The sequence below is a fragment of the Saccopteryx leptura genome, chromosome 1 (assembly GCF_036850995.1).
Source record: "Saccopteryx leptura isolate mSacLep1 chromosome 1, mSacLep1_pri_phased_curated, whole genome shotgun sequence".
NCBI classification, from domain to species: domain Eukaryota; kingdom Metazoa; phylum Chordata; class Mammalia; order Chiroptera; family Emballonuridae; genus Saccopteryx; species Saccopteryx leptura.
Window position 1 is genome coordinate 221,623,083 of NC_089503.1, and position 22,486 is coordinate 221,645,568.

At 38.5% G+C, this 22,486-nt stretch overlaps 2 protein-coding genes across 2 annotated transcripts in view; one reads left to right on the plus strand and one right to left on the minus strand.

The window, feature by feature from the left end:
- The window catches only part of TLR2 (toll like receptor 2), a 507,661-nt gene that overhangs the window by 439,811 nt on the left and 45,364 nt on the right, over nucleotides 1-22,486 (plus strand). The window lies entirely within an intron of this gene.
- Nucleotides 1-22,486, minus strand: part of DCHS2 (dachsous cadherin-related 2) — a 126,475-nt gene that overhangs the window by 4,604 nt on the left and 99,385 nt on the right. Inside the window, exons 21-28 of the mRNA XM_066360176.1 lie at nucleotides 18,525-18,725; nucleotides 16,719-16,930; nucleotides 15,842-15,925; nucleotides 15,282-15,749; nucleotides 12,578-12,786; nucleotides 3,551-3,681; nucleotides 1,496-1,782; nucleotides 390-522 (exon numbers count right to left, since the gene is read on the minus strand). Of these exons, the coding sequence (XP_066216273.1) occupies nucleotides 390-522; nucleotides 1,496-1,782; nucleotides 3,551-3,681; nucleotides 12,578-12,786; nucleotides 15,282-15,749; nucleotides 15,842-15,925; nucleotides 16,719-16,930; nucleotides 18,525-18,725 (1,725 nt within the window). The remainder of the gene's footprint in view (nucleotides 1-389; nucleotides 523-1,495; nucleotides 1,783-3,550; nucleotides 3,682-12,577; nucleotides 12,787-15,281; nucleotides 15,750-15,841; nucleotides 15,926-16,718; nucleotides 16,931-18,524; nucleotides 18,726-22,486) is intronic.

Here is a 22,486-nt window from a genome sequence, read left to right on the forward strand (position 1 = left end):
CAAACTCTAGTAAGGTGAAGTCCTCAGTATTAACTTAACTCCTTCAATTTTCAACTTTATTTGGTCCTTCCCAGGCCTGGGATGGCTACCTGAATGCTGCATGGTTGGACCAATGAACTGGGTATTTACTACATGAAGGTCTCTGAACTTCTGAGCCATTGCTAGCATTCAATCAATTCCTTTTGCCTTCCAGCCACTGAGAGCGGGAGAGGAGAAATTAACACTGGGATTTGCTCCCGTAGCATTTGACATGAAGAGAAATAAGATGGCACAGTCTATATAATACCAGGGGGTGGGAAGCCATCGTAGGAGCATTTGGAAAGGATTATTTCAGATTTCTACCCCGTAACTCAAAACTAGGAGCACTAAAGCCATTATAAATAACTCACCATTCTTAGGATCAATTGAGAATTCCTCAGAAGATGAAAGGATTCTGTAAGAAATGTCCTCACTGCTTTCTAAGTCTGTGGCTGCCACAGTCAGCACGGAGTGCCCCACAGGCGTGGACTCCGGAGTGGTGGCCTGAGGGAGGGAGGGAGGGAAGGAGGGACAGAGGGAGAGAGGGAGAGGAAGGGACACAGTGCTTAAAGACAATAGCAATTCTCAGGGGCAGGGCCAAAACGTGAGGTGGTTTTATTCATTTGGTTCATGGAAAATACCCAGTGAACCTGACTTTATTAGGCATATTTATTTATAGGGTTTGACATCGTCTTAAGAAGATTATGTAGTGGTCCCAGAATTCAGAAAAAAATACTTTAAAAAAATTAATTCAGCCTTGATTTTTATTACCAAAAAAAATCCTTCCAAATTATTTCTGTGTGGTAGATTATAGTTAATACACTCAACTAAGATATTATTACTTACATACATTATATAATTCAGCAAGCCTTCACGGAAGATCGTTCCTTGGGTTAGTTTCTCTATGGTATTACACAGCAACCTTGCCTGTGTTACACTCAAGAGTCCTAGAGCCCGTTTCCAGGTACTTTGTTGAATGCTATCATTGTCTTTACTTTCTATAAACATATACTGTGCCTTAAAAACTAATATTTTCACTTTACAGTTTTGTTCATAATTTGTTTCTGCAAAATGTTAACCAATATTCCAAAATATTCTAAAAATATGCCTAGGAAAGGAAAAGGTTTCTTAAATTAACTACAGATAACCTGGACCATCTTCTCATCTTATCTGTGGCTTTGGAAATACTAGGCAAGTTCCAATTATTATGGACAACTGGACCCCAATCCCTAGAAAATTGTATAGTTTTATATGATGACATATGAGACATACTTAAGAAACTGAACAGAATAATATATTCAATTCCATAAATACTTCTATCCACCATGATATTAAATCTAAAACCCTCAGCATCAATTTAAACACTAAAAACAGTAACTGTTGCATATATAAATTAGTCTGTCAGTGTTCATAGACTTCCATTATTCCTCTTCTTTCTAGTATGGGCTGTGTTTCAGAATCTGTTTAAGCTGTTTACCTGGTAAGAATCTTGAGAAAATACTGGTGGATTATCATTGACATCCAGCACACGGACAGTGAGCACTCCCTCTGTGTGGTGCACGGAATCAGAAATTTGGATAAGCAGCTCATATTCAGGAGCTTCTTCAAAGTTCAGTGCTTTCACTAGCACCACTGCTCCACTTTTCTGATCAATAGCAAATTTGTTTCCAGGATTACTCTCTTTGGCAAGACTGAAGATGAAAGCTGAATTCAAATCTGCATCATGAACTGATATCCTAGTCACAATTACACCCGGCAAAGAATCTGAAATAGTTATGACCAATGTCAGTCTCCATTAAAATTCATCTTTAGAAATACTTTCTTTAAGAGTTCAATCCAGGCATTTTTTTAAGTCCAACATGATTTGATGTTTCTTGGCATGATTTCTTATACAAATCTCATTATTCACTGAACAAAATCTTTGAAGAATTTATAAGCCCAATAAAAGTAAAAATTTACTATGGAGTAGGGAGTTGAGGAAGTAAGGTATATTCAATTTTTATATTAAATTTTTCATCATATGCTTACAACACAATTCCAGGACCAATGCCACTTATTTGTACCACATAGTTTCTGTATTGAAATAATATATTCATGAGCGATATGGGTATATATTCATGAGGGATATGGATATAAAATCATATATTCATGAGAGTAGGAAGAAGGTTATTATTACTCAAAATATTAATACAAAACATAAGATTTTGAAAAATAGGCAAGATTGATATAAAAATGCTTGGATACTGAAATTAAAATAGATACTTAGTTCCTTGTACTTATCTTACAAAATTATTTCTTTTAGAGTGACAGATACATTGCTTCTTTCCCTTAAAATATGACTCTCAATATTATCAATACTATAGAGAGACATAGGATGCATAGCGCTAGTTATGAAAACAAATTTTTATGTTGTTGACCAAATAAATCACAAGACAGATGACATGCTACATGCCTTATACACTGTATGTGTTCTATAGCTTAAAGTGCCACAAAAGGGACTTTGTTTGTAAGCTTATGTGTATGGTACAGGTAGAAAGAAGGCGCCAAGGTATTCAGAACAGTTCCACTGTATATAATAAGACTTATCATTTTCATGCAAATATATCAAATAAGTAGGAAGCAGAACTGAAGAATTTTTTATTGACAGACTATTTTAGGATATTTAGAATATTTGTAGATATCCCTATGTATAGACTTTTTGGAATATACCTCTGTGAGTTACAACAGGTACAATTTGTTTGGAAAAGGGACAGACATAGTGGACACACTTTAGGAATAAGGTTGGTACTAAGAATGAAAGGAGAGAGGCACGTGAGGAACTACACAACTTGCAACTTCAACTGCAGAGAGTTGGTTTGGTTTTTACCACCAGAGCCACTGACTGCAGCAACTTTGGGATCATAGCTATGGAGTCATCATATAACCCAGAGGGTCAAACAATTAAGATTAATCAGCATAAGTCTTTCGTATTTTATTTATTAAAAAAATTAATATTTTGTAAAATCTGTAGCCTCTACCATTAATGTGATAATTTTTTTTCTGAAGATGTTGAAGTTTAGTTTATACTAGAGGAAGATGATGCTTTTGTCTGATGAACATCCAATTCCCTTCACTTATTACTCGTCATTAGTATACTGCAAAGACTGACAAAGTTAACAGTCTAAGATCGCTTCTTCTCAGAGGAGTCTTAAGATGATCATCAGTTAGCAAAATATCCTTCTTCATAGAGTAGATTTCATCTTTAAGAAATGTCTGAACATAAAAGGAATCCATGTGGAATGGTGATATGAACGTGGGGAATGGCTTCCTGCTGATCTGAATGCAAATACCAGCTTTAACACGTAACTTCTTAGACATTTGGTAAGTAACTTTTCACCATCTGTATTCTATTCTGTAAAATGAAGATGAAAACTATCTATGTTGCATGGCTGTTGAGAATTAGAACTTATATTTAATATAGCACCTGGCTGAAAATATGGTAGATGATATTGTACAAGTTAACAAAACCACTATTCTAAATTGCCACACTTACTTTCTGCAATTTCCACTGCTTCCAGGGGCAGAAAAGCCGGGGCATTGTCATTTACATCGGCCACCTGTATCTTGACCACGCTTGTACCAGAAAGCCTAGGCATCCCTTTATCTGTGGCTTGCACAATCAAGCTGATTTGGAAAAGAATCAAGGAATGTTATACATCATCCAAACAATAAGAAAAACATAAATATCACATTTCCAGTTGAAAATTTAAAAATGAGCTGACTAACTACATTTATTTCTCCTCCTGGCTTTATCTAAATCGCATCATTTAAAACTTATTTCAGAAGCCTGGCAGCCTGAAATGTATTTATTTATTTTTGACATGTTTAGAGAAGCAAACCCAGCAAAGCCACCAGGGGTCATGAGGCATTTATGTCAATGCAACATTTCTGGGAGATAGACCGTCAAATTCCTTTCTAACTATAAATACCAACAACCATACATTGCAACGTACTTTTATTTTACTATTTCAACAAAAGATAGAGCCACTAAAAGATTGCTTTTTATTGATATTTGTTTCAGACCCAAATTACAGAACAATTAAAATTGTAGAATTAAGAAAGAAAACTGCCATAATGAAATCACATACCAAAAGAAATGCATGATTGGCTAGGACCAGAGAGTAGATGTGAAAGTCCATGATCTGAAGGAACTCACATGCAGTGGTTCAGTCTATCTTGGATGATGGTACAACTAACTAGCTTCTCTAGCAACCAAGTTAGAAACTTATTAGTGTCTTCAACTTCTCGCTTTTTGTCACCACCCTTCCAACACTCAACTAAACATGAGTCTCAGAGATTTTACACCCTGAGAATCATTAGAACTAGTGATCTCATTTATTTCACCCCTGCCTTCAGAGCCTCAAAAAGGCTGATCAACCATCCTGCTTTGCCAGGGACTAAAGGGTTTCCTGGGACACGTAACTTTTGTATTTTTTTAAAACACTATGACAGTACTAAGCAAACCAGGACAAGTTGGTTCTGGAGGCTCATCATCTTACCTGGAATAGTGTATATTCATTATATCCCCTCTTGTCTGGAGTATGGGTTTACGCACCAATCTCCCAACTTCAAGTCTCATCTGCTTCTCTCCAAACCCCACACTGTAACTCAATTGTCCTATCGAAACTCCTGATTTGAAAGCCTGACTCCCTGCTTAAAACCTTTCCTTGGCTCTCCATCTCTACAATAGGCCCAGGCCTGTGCATGTACACATGACCTTCTAGGATCTGCTTCTGCATGGAATCCCTACAGCCTCATGGTCTTTTTCTAAATTTTTTTTTAATTATTAAGTGAGAGGTTGGGAGGCAGGGAGGCAGAGAGACAGACTCCTGCATGTGCTGACCAGGATTTACCTGGCAAGCCCCCTACTAGGCAATGCTCTGCCTGTCTGGGCCTCTGCTCTGTTGCTAAGTAACCAAGTTATTTTACTGCCTGAGGCAAGGCCATGGAGCCATCCTCAGTGCCCAGAGCCAAATTGCTCATACCATTTGAGCCATGGCTGCAGGAGGAGAGGACAGAGAGAGAAAGGGGGAGTTGGAGGGGTAGAGAAGCAAATGGTTGCTTCTCCTGTGTGCCCTAACCGGGAATTGAACCCAAGACTTCCACACGACAGGCCCCTTGAGCCAACAGGCCAGGGCCCCTCATGGTCTTTCAAATTCACATCTTTGGTAAGCTTTCACTGACCTCTCACTTGATTTGGATGTCCCTTTTCTGGCCTATAGCATCCTGTACATTCTTCTGACACAACAATCATCAGCCTTTTTAAAATTTGTGTGTGTGTGTGTGTGTGTGTGTGTGTGTGTGTGTGTGTGTGTGTTTGAAAGTCAGGGAAAGAAAGACAGGAATGTCGATCTGTCCCTGTATGTACCCTGACTGGGGGATCAAACTGGTAACCTCTGTGCTTTTGGGATGATGCTCTAACCAACTGAGCCAGCCAGCCAGGGCTCAATTTTTTTTTTTTATTTTTATTTATTTATATTTTGAGACAGAGAGAAGAAAGGAGAGAGAGAGGAGGGGGAAGGGAAGCATTATTTGTTTTTCCACTCAGTTGTACGTTCATTGGTTGCTTCCCATGTGTATCCTGACCGGGGATTGAACCTTCAACCTTGTCATTTTGGAATGATGTTCTTAACTGACTTAAGCTAACAGACCAGGGCCAGCCTTTGTTTTTAATAATTTGTCAGTTCTTTTCATAAGTTACTGGAGGGCCAGTGGGCTACCTTATCTAATTTTCTTTAATATACATTGAATATTAGTTTCTCAAGATATGTTAAAGATTATAAGTGTATTATTATCACAGAGCCAGAATTCAAGCCAGGTGTTGGTTGACTGAAGAGCTTGTGCTCTACTATATATATGATCTTCCTTCCACTTGCTTCTCTTACTGTGTATACGTCACTCCTTCATGTATAATCAGCTTAGTTTTCACTCTCCTCTAAACACTGGGAGGCCCAGGAGGGTAGCTGAGTAATAAAGTGGTTGTCAATCAGAAGACGATCTTTGTTTCAGAAGTGGTATTAGTCTCAGCTATTGATACTACCTTTTAAGAAATTGAGTCTTGGAAGTTGACCTACTTCTACTTTCCTTTCCATTGTTAGCTTACCTGATAAGTCTTCTCTCTTTCCAACCTTAAAATTAAAAATGATGTGAAATAAGCATCAACTCATTCTTGATTTAAATTTCACTTAATAGCAAATGATTACTGTTTATCTACCATTCATGAAGCGCACAGTCTACCTTCAACCCTATCAAGGCTGGGACACCAGTGCAATAACTACTTGAGTTTCACACTTCTGGAACCTAGGAGTAATTCCATGTGGAAAGTTTGTTTTGTTAGTTCAAACACAAGTCAGGTACATATGGAAATATTTTACTAAAAATAATCAACTCATAATGTTCTCTGCCCTTGCTGCCTGCCCTTCCCCAATGTCATACTAAAGTCTCAGCCAAGACATCAAAGTTATGTCTTATTTTTACACTATGTAGCCATACCACTCTTATTTCCACAACATTACAACTTCAGGGGTTCTATGTAATGCCTATGTCAGGTTAGAAAAGTGAAACTCTTTGAAATGGAGAAAAATATATGATTCGGTTTCAAAATAAAAGAACAAATGAAAGGTTTTTCAATGACTTAAAAACAAATGAAAATTTATAACGGCAGATCCACTGAGATTCTACACACAACCTCTGCGAGACCTCAAGTTTCTTATGATGGCTCCTTGGCAGTCACTGTGCAACTATTGGGTGTAGCCAGTCCAACTGGCTCCATGTTTCAGAACTGTTATTCTGATGAGTACTATTAGCAGAGACTATAAATGAGACTGGCCAGATTTAGAATAGAACCATTCTAGTTTAAAGCATTTTTCCCCTATCTTACTTGTGGAAAGCTACTTTTACCATATTAAGCTTTAAACATGGCTTTGACCCAGTGGGATCTTTGCTGATTGCTTTGACAAATACTGAAGGTATTGGTAGAAAACTTTTCAAAACTCTCCACAGTATCTTAAATGTCTACCAACAATGAGGTGTTCCTTTTGAAATTAAAAACAAACAAACAAAAAGTGACCAATCAAACAACATCAAAAACAAATGAAGATATCAGCCCACATCGGAAACAGCATTGAAAAAAGAGCTATGACTTTTGGATACATTGACACCAGTTTTATATCTTCTTCCTGAGATTCTACTATCATGATAGCAAAAAAAAAAATTCAAATAAGATATACATCTATAAAGCTAAAAATAAAATAGGAGAAGATATTAGTGGGTGGAGTGAGTAAGTAGTTTCATGAATTTCTGGAAAATGCAAGCAGATTAAGGAGTAGTTACTCATGAGTGGATCAGAGGGAACCACAGATTAAAATGCATTTGGAGAGAAAGAAGGATGAGTTAGAAACAGATCTTTCCATGTAACCAAAAAGAAGCTCAAGACATTGCAAACAGTGAGGTGAGATGAGTTTAAAATATCTTGAAGATTATTTTAAACTCAAAATACAGAACAATCAAGTACCACTGCCCATGGCTCCTCACTCCCAGGCAAAGAATTCTTGATGTTCATACTTGGAGTTCGTAAAAATGAGGGACAGTCTATGGAGAAATGAAAATCTCTCCCAAAGAGAAAAGAGCTCTCTCTAGATTGTCATTTGAATGTCATTCTGCAAAGTAGTCTCCTTCCTCTCTGCTTCATCTGAAAGTGAAGTGTGTTGATCAGTAAGCCCCTCCACCCACTCATAGGTCCCAGTGACTGTGCTACTGCCTCACTCAGAACCAAGGACTGAAGAACCACGGATCATCCACTTTCTCCAACATGAGAAAGAGAGAGCAAAATGGGCAAAGAGAGGAAATGAATCCAAAGGAAACAGAGATCTTGAAAGAACAAAAGATAATGTAAAAACACTTCTAATTAATGTCCTTGGAGAAATATTGGAATAATGCTTGCATATATCAAGAACAAGATGCTGTGGGGAAAAAAATTAAAGATTAAGGAAGAGCTTTTGGAAATAAAAATATAAACAATATCCGAAAATGATTTTAACTAGAGCGAAAACAAAATTTAGAAGGTTAAAATTAAGGCATTCTTCCTGAAAAACAAAACAAAAATAAACAAACACACAAAACAAGCCATGAAAAGTAGAAACTAGAATATTATTGACAAAGGCTCGATCCAGGCAATCTAAGAATTGATTGAACAGGGTCCAGCAAAAAGGAACAGGGCAAAGTAAGCAAACAAAACAAAAGAAAGAAACAGAAGAAGAGGTAATTATCAATGAAATAATATAAGAAAATAGAATGATTTCTTCTTATTAAAAAAGCACACCCAGTATTCAGCACAAGGAAAGACCCACATTATAGTATATAATCACAAAATTTCTAAACAGTAGGGATAAAGAATATAGCCTGAGAACTTCCACAGAGAAGGAAAAATGAAATCACATACAAAATATAAAATCAGAATGGCCCCAGATTTCTCAACAGCAATACTGGGCCTTAAAGGATAACAGAGCAATACCTTCAAAATTCTAAAATAATAAAATAAATAAAAAACCCACTTCTATACCATCCCCTGCATAAATCACATGTGAAAGTAGAATAAAGGCATTTTTATATATGCAAGAACTCAGAAAATTTACTTCCCTGGCCCTTTTTCCTACTGTTACTGAAAGAGAAAATGAAGAAAGTGAAAGACATGAGATCTGTAACGTGGACTCAACTTAGGAGAGCAATAAAGCAAGGTCATGAAATAACCAGCTCTGCTGAAGTCTTGGAAAACCTCCTGCAGATCATTAACACTAGACCGGGAGGGGAGAAAGCAGGAGGAACAGGCCTCCAAGGAATAAGGAGGACTTGATAGAATATTTGACATGAGAGGCATTGGGGGAGGGGGGAGGGGTGGGCAAAACGGAGCTTCCAGGACAATGAAAAGGAATTAAATACATGGATGTACAAACTGGGTGGGCGAAAAAGAAAGACCCTCATTAATTGTACAGTGGAGGAGAGGGGTTACGAAAGGAAATATGAGTAGGACATGGGTCTGAAGTGAACATTTACAGATTCATATAATGAAAACACTACTAACTGATAAAAATCAATGAATTAATATAAAGAGAGAATTGGATATGAAAAGGTAAATATATTAAACGCACATCTGTTATAACAGGAAGCTGAGATATAATGTTTAAAATTATAAACTAAGCCCTGGCCGGATAACTTGGTTGGTTAGAGTATCCTCTTAAAATGCAAAGGTTGCTGGTTTGATCCCTGGTCAGTGCACATACAGGAACAGACCAATCTCAATCTCTCTCTCTCTCTCTCTCTCTCTCTCTCTCTTTCTCTCTAAAATCAATAAATGAATTTTTAAAAATTATAAATTAAGACATGTTGGTGTCTACAATAATGAAGAAAACCAGTTAAAAATGTCAGTCTCTGGGTTAGCGCTAAGACAGTGAGGCGAGGATGGTTGATATACTCTATGATACTACTTGATTTTTAAAAAGTGTATTACATTAATAACAATAAAAATCTTGGCCCTGAAGTGCTACTGGCTCCCAGGAATATCCAAATATCAATTTAAACAGGGGTAAGTCTCTCTTTGTCAGGTATAGGTCCAGCAGTGGAAATGCTTTCAAATAATTCAAATACCATTTTTATACGCTCATTCCTAGAGGACTGTGTTATTTCACAACTGCAAGCTGAAATCTATTATTATTTTAAGTTTATAAAGTACATTTTTTGTTTTGTGTTTTGGAACTATACAGGTGAGTATTTTTAAGATTCATTCACATAATACAATAGGAAGCCCTACTATGGCCACGCACATGGACAAGAAACTCAGTTCTGTTCTTTAGTAGCTACATAATCTTGGCAAACCTTACCTCTCTGAACTTCAATTTCCCTTTTCTGTAAATCTTAAGTCTATTATGGGAATTCAACATGTAATGCAGGTGCTCCATAAATTATTGTGATTATTAACATGCTTCCTGCCGTGGATTATAAGGGCACTCAATTTTTGAGCTCCCTTACATCAAGAACCGATTCATATGTCTTTATATCCCAAGCTCAGTAAACAGTTCTTAACATTCTGAAATACCAATCAGACAGAACTCAAGTTCTGTTTTATAATTTGTCGCCATTTTCTACTGAATTTTTTATATGATGCTTAATATGAACACTAAAAATTAATTTTTACTTAATGCATTTATAATGAATAGAATCATAACTGAGATTATTCCCTCCCCCTTGTTTTGTATTATAATTCAGAGGACTAGAATTGAGAATGTTTTCCTCAATCCGACAAAATAATATTTCAAAAGTAAAGAAATGTTAAAAGCTAAATACCACCTTGTCCAAGGCATTCACTAGAAGTATATAGTAGGTTAGGAAAAAACCACCCTATACTTTCCACTGCCTTGTATATCAGAAAAAGCACTAAAGAGGTAGAGAAGCCACAACGGATATCCTAGAGAAGCAGGAGGTTTAAAATATTTCCTTACTGCAGACTGTGTGTGTGTGTGTGTGTGTGTGTGTGTGTGTGTGTGTGTGTGTGTGTGTGTAGTTCAACTTCTCTCAGTTCCCCCAGCCTTGAGTTAAATTCTTTATGGGAAATTGGGGAAGGACACTTTTAAATATGGGGACCAACTTAAATGTTGAGAACATTGAAACTATGACTCACATAGAAAAACTATAGAGTTAAATTTAATGGCTAATTAGGCTCCATTGAGTAAGAGGAACATCACAAAGGAGTCTACAATTAGGAAATGCTTAGTTTCTGGAATACAGCAGACCTCACGTGGTTTCTGAAATTGTAATCAAATGGCAACTAGGGCTGAGAGTTACCAGCAGTCATCAAGGGAGAGAGAGAAAAAAAGCTCAATCCTTAAATTACTATAGAAACAATGTGGCAGGGATAGGTTTCAACATATTTATTATACACTCAGTTTTACAATAAGTATCACAAAAATTGATAACAGTAAAATAATACCCAAATATTCCTACTAGTTAATACAGGGTAAGGTCATAAACTTTTCAAGTACTTTTGAAGTAGTATTTTACAGTATATTAAACAAAAAGAACTAAACGCTTAAACTTTTAGAGTTGGGAAGTTTTTTAGAGGTTAGTACTCCAGTCCTGCCAGGAACAGATCCCATTTTAATCCCTTCTAACTGCCCAACTGCAGGAGTATCCCACACTCTCTTCACCAGACATGAATGTAGTCGAGCCTGGAGAATACTGACATTTAGGTCTTCTGTATGCCTGCTTATTTCCCCCCTAAACTGAAGGTCAACTCTGTAGCTTGCACAGCGAAACCATTTGTGACTCAGAATCAGACTACCTGGCTGAAAGTCAAGGTTCGAACATTAAATGGTTCTGTGACCTCGAGCAACCGTGTGTGTCTGTCACACTTTCAGTGAATGAGAAAATGCCCAACTTAAACTCCTCAGAAGGTGACTAGAAGGAGCAAAGGAAACTCTGAATGTGCATGGACTTTTGGAAGATCATACAGAAAAAATAACAAAAATATGAAGCATATTAGAATAAGCAGTAAGAAGGTCAAGCATTTCTTTGACCGCGGACTTCTCACATGACCACTTCTCCAAACAAAACAAGGTTAAACATTTCTTATGTTTTCTTCCTGATGTGGTCTGACTGTGTGGGTGTGCTTTTGCTCGAATAGCCCTGCAGTATAAGTACTATAATGTACCTTGTTATTTCGTCCACATAATCATACTTCCTAGTGCTCTAGCCTCACTAGCACATATAGAAAACCTCTTTCTCTTTTAAAATCAGTTTTATTGTATTCCACAGAAGACTTGGCCATCATTCCTAAAGTCCCCATTCGCAGTCATTTTAGGTTCCCTGGTTTTTTCTTTTAATAGACTGAGGTGTCATATATATCTTTCTGATTGTATGGCTAGACTTTCATAGCACTGGCATTTAAATACCTAGAAGACTTGCAACACTATTAGTCTCTCTTTTATAGAATTCTGTATAAGGCAGGCATATCTTAGACTTTAGACAAAAATATTTAATGTTGCATGGGAGGTTTCAATAACATTTCTATTAGAACACAGTACTGCAAAACAAGGGTCCTAATGACGGGATCAGAATTTTATACACACAAAAAAAGAATAAAGAATTCAAAAGAACAATGTCATTCAGTGTTTACTGTTTTAAAAAACAATAAAAACAAACATCTGCAGAGTGCTCGATGGTTCAGTAGACATTTTGCAAATACTGATTTTTTAAAAATAGTTCTCATTCAGCACTTAATAGGATCACAAATTCATGAAATCTTAAAACTAGAAGGAACCTTAAAGTTCTAGTCTAATCACCTCCCCCAAACTGCAAGTACTTTCTAAGACTCTTTCAGTCTGTCTGTCAAAAGGGTAATCATAAACTGGATCAAAGGGAAAACACATTTTACAACTAAGCTAATAGAATAGGAAGTCAAGCTCAACACAATAATGTTGCCAGAAACAAAGCAGATAGCTGAACAAATGGATCAGGGTCTGGGACAAACCTGTAGGAGTTGGTGACCGCGTAATCCAGGATCCCATTTGCTGTTATCACGCCATTCAGTGCGTCGATCTGGAATGCTTTTCCTTGGTTGCCAGAGAGAATGGAATACTCAATAAGGCCGTTGAACCCGCTGTCCAGGTCAGTAGCAGAAACCTGTGAGGAAGCAACTTTTGCATTAGATAAGGATTCAATCTGCAACAGGGGTTTAGTCTGTTTTTCAGAGAAATGCATTATGAAAGAATCACAGATTGTCAAATGCATTTAAAAAGCAATGATCAAAGCAACACTGACAAACTGCTGAAGCTTACATTTCACTTTATAATAAAGTGGATGACGGGTTAGGAAACAAGTCTGTGTACTCATTCAAAGGATCTCCAAGTAACTTTCAGTAGAAGTTGCACATGTTTTGTGCTTCAATTTTAGGCAAGAAGAAAACATAGTTGAAAAAAATCAGATTTGCTTGAATGAAAAGCCTCTAGTACTGCATGTGGGTTCAGGCTAGCAGCAGAGAAGGAAAAAGATGGTAGAGGAACCCTCCGCATAGTGAATGGTAATCTGTCGTTTGCTTTTTTTATTTCCTTTTTTAAAGATATATTTTATTTTATTTTTAACTTTTTTTTTTTTTTTTTTAGAGAGAGAGAGAGAGACAGAGAGAGAGAAAATGAGAGAGAGAGAGGAGGGAGAGGAACAGAAAGCATCAACTCCCGTATGTGCCTTGACCAGGCAGGCCCAGGGTTTTGAACCGGCAACCTCAGCATTCCCAGGTTGACACTTTATCCACTGTGCCACCACAGGTCAGGCAACTTTTTTTATTTCTTGCTTAAAGTATTGTCTGTAAAGGCAGCCATGTGTGGATTTTTTTTTTTTAATATTCAGAGTCTCTTTTTTAAAGCATCTTTAAATAGATGGAACAAAGTCTAGATTTATTGCTAACAAATTTACCCATTGATCATTTATTTATGTGACGAGTTATCAAAGTACTTGAGGACAAAACAGAAATTTTGCAGCAGCCTCCATGGAGATATACAATTTAGTCTGCATTTCATTTTTGATAGTGAATTGAAGATCTTGTTTATGAACAAGTTGACAGATGAATTTAAATTTTTTAAACTTATTTTCATCTGCCTTGGCCCAAGCTCATGTCCACTGTCATTTTACTGTTGGGTGATTACACTGATGTCCTCGCGGGTATTTGCTTCTACTTCTTGACCCTGTCAACCTGTCCCACTGCTGCCAGAACTCTCAGGGGACCCTGAGAGGCCCAAGTGGGGCACCGAGGACATCATCAGAAGGGCAGGCAGCCAGCTCTTTGGTACAGAAAGGCGGCAATACACAGTTCCCTTTGGAATCACCCGGAAAAGAAACTCATCTGTGTTTGGACAGAAGGAAGTCTAACATGTTCCCTGGGCCACACGCCTACAAGTGCCCCAGAGCAGGCCTCCTAGGAGATACATCTGTGAGGGTTTTAGGCAGTGGTGGGATTCAAGTAATTTAACCACCGGTTCTCTGCCCTTATCACCATTTTAAGTATAAAAAACAATAAACCAAAAGGCAGTTTATTATTTCATGCACTTAATACTTAAATAAGAACAATAAAAGAGGTACACAGAACTGGATTATGTTATGAGTTTTAAAATATTAATAAAAAAATTAAATAATACCTGACAAAAAACAATAAAACTGTTATTTAAGATATTTTCAATGACAGCTTGTCACCCCCTGGTTGTTTGGCACTTTTTATGTTATATGTTTGTTTACTGAAGTAACAAACACAAGGGAATTAAAATGTAGTATTTGATCAAAGGTATAATGAGTTTTAAAATGAATAAATAAATTTACAAGCATAGTTCTGTCAAATTTTTTTCACTTATGGATGGAATGAACATCACTATGGGCACTTAGAATATGCTGTGGCACAGGTGAATGTTAAAAAAGAGTAAGGAATGTCAATTTGTGATTTCCACATTGGGTGGCTGCCCAGGCGCTCGCCTTAGAGAGAGCCCTGATTACAAGTGCCATTTTAACAACTGGTTCACTGAACTCAACAAAAAGTTCAGTATTGGTTATGCCAAACTGGTGCAAACCAGTTGAATCCCCCCACTGGTTTTAGGATGCCAGCAATACATATCCATTATAGCTAACATCCCTGGGAAAGAAATGTATCAGAGAGATTGACCCAGGTGAAGTATCAGAACCTGGACAATTCTGGGGCAGAGTGCCTTTGAGTTGTTACCATCAAAATAAATCACCTCTAACCTATCTCTGTCCTGGTGTCCCATCACTCAAGATTAAATTCAGGGAGCGATAGTCTCTCCAAGACTGAGGCAAGGTGGTGTGGGGGCACATCGCTACGTCAATGAACAGTCCCACCTCTATCACATCCCACAGAGGAAGGTCAGCTCCTAAATGAAGTGTGTGACCTTGTCTCCAAAAAGAGGACAATGGGCAAGGTGGTGGTGAAAAACAGGACATAGGAAAACGGCATCTCTAGCTTGTCCTGGAAACAAATGATCTAACACTGTAAAGAACAAAGTTCACTGAATCCATCCCTGATTCCGTCTTCTGGAAGTTCGACATAACTTGAAGCAGTGCCAGGCTGGGCTCTCCCATTTGGCATAATGGGGTTTTAAAGTGTCTTTCCCATCATGTATTCCACCGTGAGCAGTCTGGCTCTCTCCAGGTTAGCATGTGCAACATAGCAGTACCATGCAGCGTGCCGCAGTGCTGGGGGGGGGGGTGCTCTGTGACGTAGGAGGCCCCACAGCGGCACTGGAGGCACCTGTCATCGCCGCCAAACAGGCATCACTGGGAGGGGTGATGAAGACTGGAAAAGCTAATGCCCTCATCTTCTTCTTAAACGTCTCATCACAGCTGACGCCGTAGTGAAGGTGCAGCACTTCTAGAACAGGCCATGAAAGCAGGGCGGGCGGTCCCCATTGCCCGAGCTGGGGCGCGGGGTGTGTGTGTGGGTCGGGGTGGGCATGGCAGTAAAGCTCCGAGGCTGCGAAGACTCTGCGGGTCCCTTTCCCACCCACAGGCGGGAACATGCGTGCCAGGAGCGGACTGGAGGTCAGAGGAAGGTGATCCTCTGCACATTCCGGTGAAGGCAGCTGCTTTGGGAAGAACTGCTGCAGGTCTTGTCTAGAAAGTGCACGAACCTGTTGTCTAGATCCCTGACCCCGCGGAGGCCAGAGTCACAGGGCGGAGTAGTCACGAGATTCAGGATCACGGCAGCGAGTGACAGACGCCAAAGGAAAAGTCCTACCTTGCTGCTTTGTCGGGAAGGTGGTTTTATACCAGTTTCCTTTGCAGATTCCAAAGAGATGGGAGGTTTCTGAATGCCCAGGTTCTTGAATACAAAGCCTGAATTCAGTAGTGAGGGGACAGGTAAGGAGGGGCACTACCCCCGAGCAGGTAGAGGCTGCCAAGGACAGTGGGGCCCCAACCTGGTGTCACTGCCCCGTGAAGTGATTCTCGCTCAGGGGCTGGGGCGTCTTCCTGACGTGGAGCTTGGCCTGAAAGCAGCGATCTGTTCCTCTCACACGCAAAATGTCTGCAAATCTCAACGCAGCAGCTGGTCCACATCCCCGTGTCTGTGCCTGAGTTCATGCCCGTCTGGTTGCAGCTCCTCCCAGAGAAAAAGCCTAAGTGCCCTGTAGGACCTCATGCAAATCTCATTCTTCTGTGAAGCCCAGTGCTTTTCATCAGGAAGAGTTTGTGTTTCCTCTTTTCTCTCGTGACATTAAATGTACACTTCTGCTACAACATTAATTGTATGCATTAATTATATGCAGAATATACTTATATTTCTGATTTCCCCACTAAATTGTATGCTTTTGTAAGATGAGTTGATCTTTATACCTCTATAGGGTCCTGCTAGTGTTCAAAAGTCCCAAGAGGAAGCAGGTAGGCACGAATTGATCATTAACCAGAGAAAGAAGAGTGAACTCAGAAATTCCAAACTTCCGTTAGCCTAAGATTTCATTCATCCATCAAACACTGGACATGCCTTGCAAACATTTAAAATTTAATGTATGTGCCGGAAACATTTTGATATGCATTGATTCGTGGTAATTCACACACACACACACACACACACACACACACACACACACACACACAAAACGTTTTTCTGTTGTTACCTGTATGATATGAGCATTGTGGAACTGGCCTTCAGACACGGATACTTGGTAAACGCTTTGCCCAAAGCACGGTAAATTATCATTCGCATCTTGTATCAAGATGATTACTTTGCTGTAAGCTCGGTGCCCACTACTTTCAGCTAAAACGATGAGTTGTACTTCATTTCTGACTTCAAAATCAAGCAACTTGGGTTCTTTCACAGCGAGTTCTCCTATTTTTATTCCCAGGGGAGAAGAAAAAATAAAAGAAGTTGATGTTGTAGTTGTTATTTAGAAAGTCCCAAATCCCCTTTAACTCACTTGTGCCTCACAGCCCCCTACTGGCTGGCCTCCCTCCTCTATTGATGAGGGCCACCGTGAAAAAAAGCTGAGAGCATGCAGATGTTTGCAGGGTTCAAACCTGTAGGAGGGAAAGAAACTATAAAATAGATGAAATCTGGGAGCCATCTCTTAAACTGTCTTTCTCTCTCCAAATTTGGTCCATCCCCACATCTGGGAAGTTGGCCTCTCAACCATGTCTTGAATCCCACCCTCTTCATCTTCACTGCTTTTGCTCTCCTGCAAGCCACTGACATCTCCCATCTTGTCCCCTGCACGAGCCACCTAAATGGTCTCCCCACCAACCCAGTTCCCATTCTGAACTAAATAATTTTTTTCAATGACATTGCTATTGTCCTGTGTAAAAACCTTCAATTGCTTTCTGCACCTATTATGATATATTTCAGCATGTTTAAGCTCCAAAGGACCTCCCTCACCACAGAAGTCTCATGTTGAAGAATGGTTACCTGTCTCTTGCACCATCATTTCCCCAGGACCTAGCTCGAGGTATGGCATACAGAAAGCACCCAATGATACTTGTCACACCCTTGTATAAAAAAGCATAACCAAGCTAGGGAATGTGCCATGTTCAAGTTTCTCCCTCTAATTAAGACTATTCCTTCTCTGATATAATTTCCTTCTTTGGTTTCTACTTGTCTTTCCCTCCCCTTTCAACTAAATTTCTTACTGAATTTATTGTTATTATCATTTTTATTATGATAATTTACTTGGCTTTCATTGTCACAGATTCCTTGAATAGCGATTTGTTGAGTGAGCATTCATTTGTAGTTTGAGAAATCTGAAACCAAGCATAGATCCCAGACAAAGCTACTTAATTTAGGTAAATTACCTGGCCCCACCCCTGCAAACTTTGTGAGCCAGAGTCAGTTATTCTGGTTCTACAGAGCTGAGTCTCCTCCTCTGGAAAATGGGAATGTTACTAATGACTCTCTAGCGTTGCTGTGACAAGTAATATGGTGCCTATTTAGATTGTTTCTTTGTGTCGGATGGTGTAGATTTTCTTACTGAACCCACATCTCTCTTCTCTTCCATCACCAGATAATAGATTTCATATCTTTATAAGGTCGAATTTAAAAAGAGAACATTTAATAGCCACAGTCTGCTAGAAAAAATTTATATTCTGGTGAAAGAACCTGTTTCTGGATTTATGGCCTGGAAGCCACAGTGCTTAGTGCTCTCTCTGAGCCAGTTTCCCTAGGCAACCAACCCAACCCACAAAATATTCTAACTTTGGTACTGTTTTATTTGGGGGGGGGATTTTATAGCTTCTATTCTGTTATTAAGAAAAATTAAATATGTATATTCTGTATGAAGAACTCACTATACTACCAAATTTGAAATGTCATAAAATCACTTTTATTTACTGTGATCATATTTAATTACCAATTCAGAACTAAAACCAAATTATTTTTACAAACCATAGCCTGATATTACAACGCCCTTGACACAATTTAAAAGAGATCTAACTATTGGAAGCTGGAGAATCAGTAAGCTGCATTTTGATGAGCAGGTAATGAAGGAAGCTGGTCTTTAGAAACCTCCGAGACACAAGGGTGGAGCCCGTGCTCCCAACGGCAGAGGGGCCCCAGTCTGAGGTGGGCCCCAAGCTCTCATCTGGAGCTCCGTCTGCACCAAGCAGGGCACTCAGCTTGCTATCATGTGCTGTTACTACGAGTAGAGGAGAAATACAATAGAAATGCAATACTAAATTGCCAGTGTCACTGAGTAGAAAGTGTGCCAATTATAGTGCAGATCAAAGTGGGCTTTTTAATAAAAGGCTTGTGTTTAGGCTTTGATAATTGGAATTTTGAACTTGGAAAGGATCTGCAGCCCTAATGCTTTCCTTGCTTGGTTTTTATTTTTGGCATAATAATTGGCATATGCTGTGAAAGTTATGCAAGTGGAAAAGACAATAACCAGTCTGTGAGATAATTCACGGCTGGCGCACCTACCAGATCCACATTTTGCCTTGGATGATATACGCATATTTTTCTCAGAGACATCAAGGATTTACTGTCACCGGTGAGATGAAAGTACTCCTGGGATCTGTCTAAGAGTACGGGCAGAAGGCCATGTTTTCCTCAGAGTAAGGGCCTCACAATACCAACTTCATGTTCATTCTCATATGTTAGAGTGCCAGTTACACAACTTGAGAATGAAACTGTAGTAATATTTTCCTTCTGATATATGTACATACATAACTCTTATCCAAGGTATAAAATACACATCAAAATGAGAGTAAGAGTCTTGAAATGCTAAATGTTTGATAACGTACTCAGGTTACTTCAGTCAATTATACACTGCACGTGCATATTGGATACTCAACCAAAAAGCAGACTGTGATAAATATTTATGTCATCCCAGAGCTTTTAAACTCTCTCCTGTTAAAGCTACATCCTTGAAACATTGAAAATTTGATCAGTTTTGTTTTATGTCAATCCACCAAATAACGAAATGAATACTACCATCTGTTATTGACATATACAACGTTAGTCAAACTCCCAAGATTCCTGCTGGTTTAGACAGTGAGTAGTAGATGTTTTTAAGCTAAAGTGACAAGAATTTGGAGACAAAAGCAAGCCTTTGGTTTGTACTATGGAATACAGGGCAAACTCTGGCACAGAGGGACAGAAAACTCAGTGCCCATCAGAGATCCATTTAATCATAACTTACTTAACCGATAACTAATAACATAGCTTTCTCCAATTTTTACCATTTAGAAAAGTGTGCACAACTTAAACTCCACTGATTTATCATACATGCCCGTTTTCTATTTTAACTGTTCTACAGTGTGAAATACATACATTTATAAAATCTTTAGATATAAACTTAATAATTTTGTGACAAAAGTGGCATAAAGGATAAATTTAATATTATACTTAATGATTTTTAAAAGTGTTTTTTGACAGCAATATGATAAAGCAAGTATTGAAATGATCTTCATGATAAAAATGACTAAAATGCTTGATAAATTGTGTGTGTGTGTGTGTGTGTGCATGTGTATTGAAATGCATTCTTGAGCTGTTATTATAGTACGGAGTCCCCAGAGGACATAAAAGTAAATAAAAACAGTGATCCAGGCAGGTAATAAGCAAGCGTGAAAATCCCATTTGTGTTAAAAGGATTTCCAACACAACTTCCTTCTTTGAGATTCATCTCTGATAGCTGCACAGGGAGTGTAAAATCAAAAGTAGAAGCCTGACCCCACAAGAGATGAAAGGTCTAACAGGAAAATCAGAATCAAGCTACAACCCCAAAAGCTCCGAATGATCTAATGAGTGATCAATAAAAAAAAATTAAAAATAGATGCACAGAAACTTACTTTTCTTGACCTTGGTGTTGACTAGGAGAGAGAGAGAAAAGTGTCTGCTGATAATTCAAAAATAAGCAAAATTAAAATTTTATGTGTAGAAATTCATTTACTATAAGTCACAAGGGAATGATTATTCTTGAAGCCAGGACATTGGTCAGCCTGGAGCAGCAGAGAGAAAGGATGCAATTAGAAAAAGGCACAAAGGGAGTATTGATGACGATGGCTGTGTTCTAGTTTAGAACCTTGGCAGCAAGTACATGTCATTCTTTACTATTCCTCTTAAATGTGTACCTCAGGGTTTACGCACTATCAATCCCAGTAAAAACGTTGACCAAAAGAATCAAGTCATAGAAGAATACATCCAGCATGACTCTATTATGTTGTTTAAATCAAGGTAAAACTAAATAACATATTTGTAGGGAAAACAGCTGTGGTTAGGCTTGCTCGCTTGTTTTCCAGCGGCAAGCACTTTGCATGATTAGTGTGTGAGCACATGGCAGAGAGCCACGTGTGTGTACATATATAAGGCTACGGGGACTTTCCCTTGGCATGGGTTGCTGGACCACCATAGCCAGGGGCTGTTTTCCTGATCACTCACCCACCGCCACGAGAAGCTGTTTTCCCCTGCCTATTCACTTGTCTGCCTCTGTAAGAATCCAGTAAACAGGAAAGCAGCCCAATGCCTTTCAGCTCCGCAGTTCTACGGTCTGCCTGAATCCATTGTGAACCTGCCTGGCCTCAACCACTGGCATTACATATTGTTTAGGGATTCAAACACAGTGGGGAAATTATAATAATAATTTTAAAAGGCAGTTATCAAGACCTGATTCAGATTACTGATTACATCTGGGGTGAAAGAAGAAAGATATGAAAAGGAAGAGACACACAGGTGTTTTGAGGTTCTAGTACTAATATCCCATCTCTTGAGATGGGTAGGTAGCAAATACATGGGTTTTTATTTTACTGTTGTCCGTTAGTTACATAGTCTTAAATGTTTTTAACATATCATCTTGTAGTTACTGCACACTAAAATTTAGAAATAAATTTCAACATAAATCAATAACTACTTACTTAAAAAAATAGTTTTGTGTGGATGACTTATCTGGACTAACCTGAGGAATATTTTATCTGCATTTTAATGAGATGTTCTAGAAAATATAAGGCCAAGCCTAAGCCATGTCAAGAGTGAGGTGACAGAAAGATTTGGGGAGCCTAGAAAAATATGCAAGCTCTGCTCTCCTTCCTGAAGGTTCTGTTCTTAGTTCTTCCCCCAGAACCCTCAGGCACATGGACTGCTAGATACTTGAGGCTTGCTAATGTTCACAATGGCCCTTCTGCCAGTAGGCTTATGCCAACCTTTAAACAAATGATGGGGTGGAGAGATGAAGACTTCTAGCAGACAACCTCAGAAAGCTCCTAACCAAAGGCTGTGTGGATTAACAGGTCATACCACTACCCTGGACACGAAGGCATTTGCTTAAGAAATTACCCCCTCTCAATTCTTCCCATGTAATACAGATAAAATAAGTCAGTTCTATGGTAATATAGAAATTATTAAAAACATTCTTCTTGAGGGTTGACAATGAAGCTGTAGAAACGTATCTACTATACAGTTGTTAGTCAAAAAAGTATGTTTCAAATAATCAATTGGTACTCATTTAAAACACAATAATGGACTTATTAAAGCTAAATTTAATATACACCGTATTTGGAAGTAATTCCTTTACCACCGCATAGAAATCTTTCCAGCTGTCCTTTGTTATTGCATTATTGACATCCAGTGGTGAATCGGAAAAATCTGATGAAAATTGCTTAAGGCTAGCCATGTGTGTGTATTTTCAATTCAATGTCAATATCAATGATCTCTCTACTATATCTCCAATTCTCCCAAGTAGATGAGTAGAAACAATTTATCTCAAAAATTCAAGGAGTAGGATAGGAATTGTCTAATGTGGAAATGTGAAGAATGGAGATTCTCAACAAGAGCATGTAAACAAATAGTTACTGATTTCCCAGTTTCTCACCTGCTACCATAAAAAAAAACTTTCTTGTTTACTTTTTATTTACCTTTACCAATTTTTACCTTTTAAATCTTGAGTTTCCTTTGGAGAAGTAT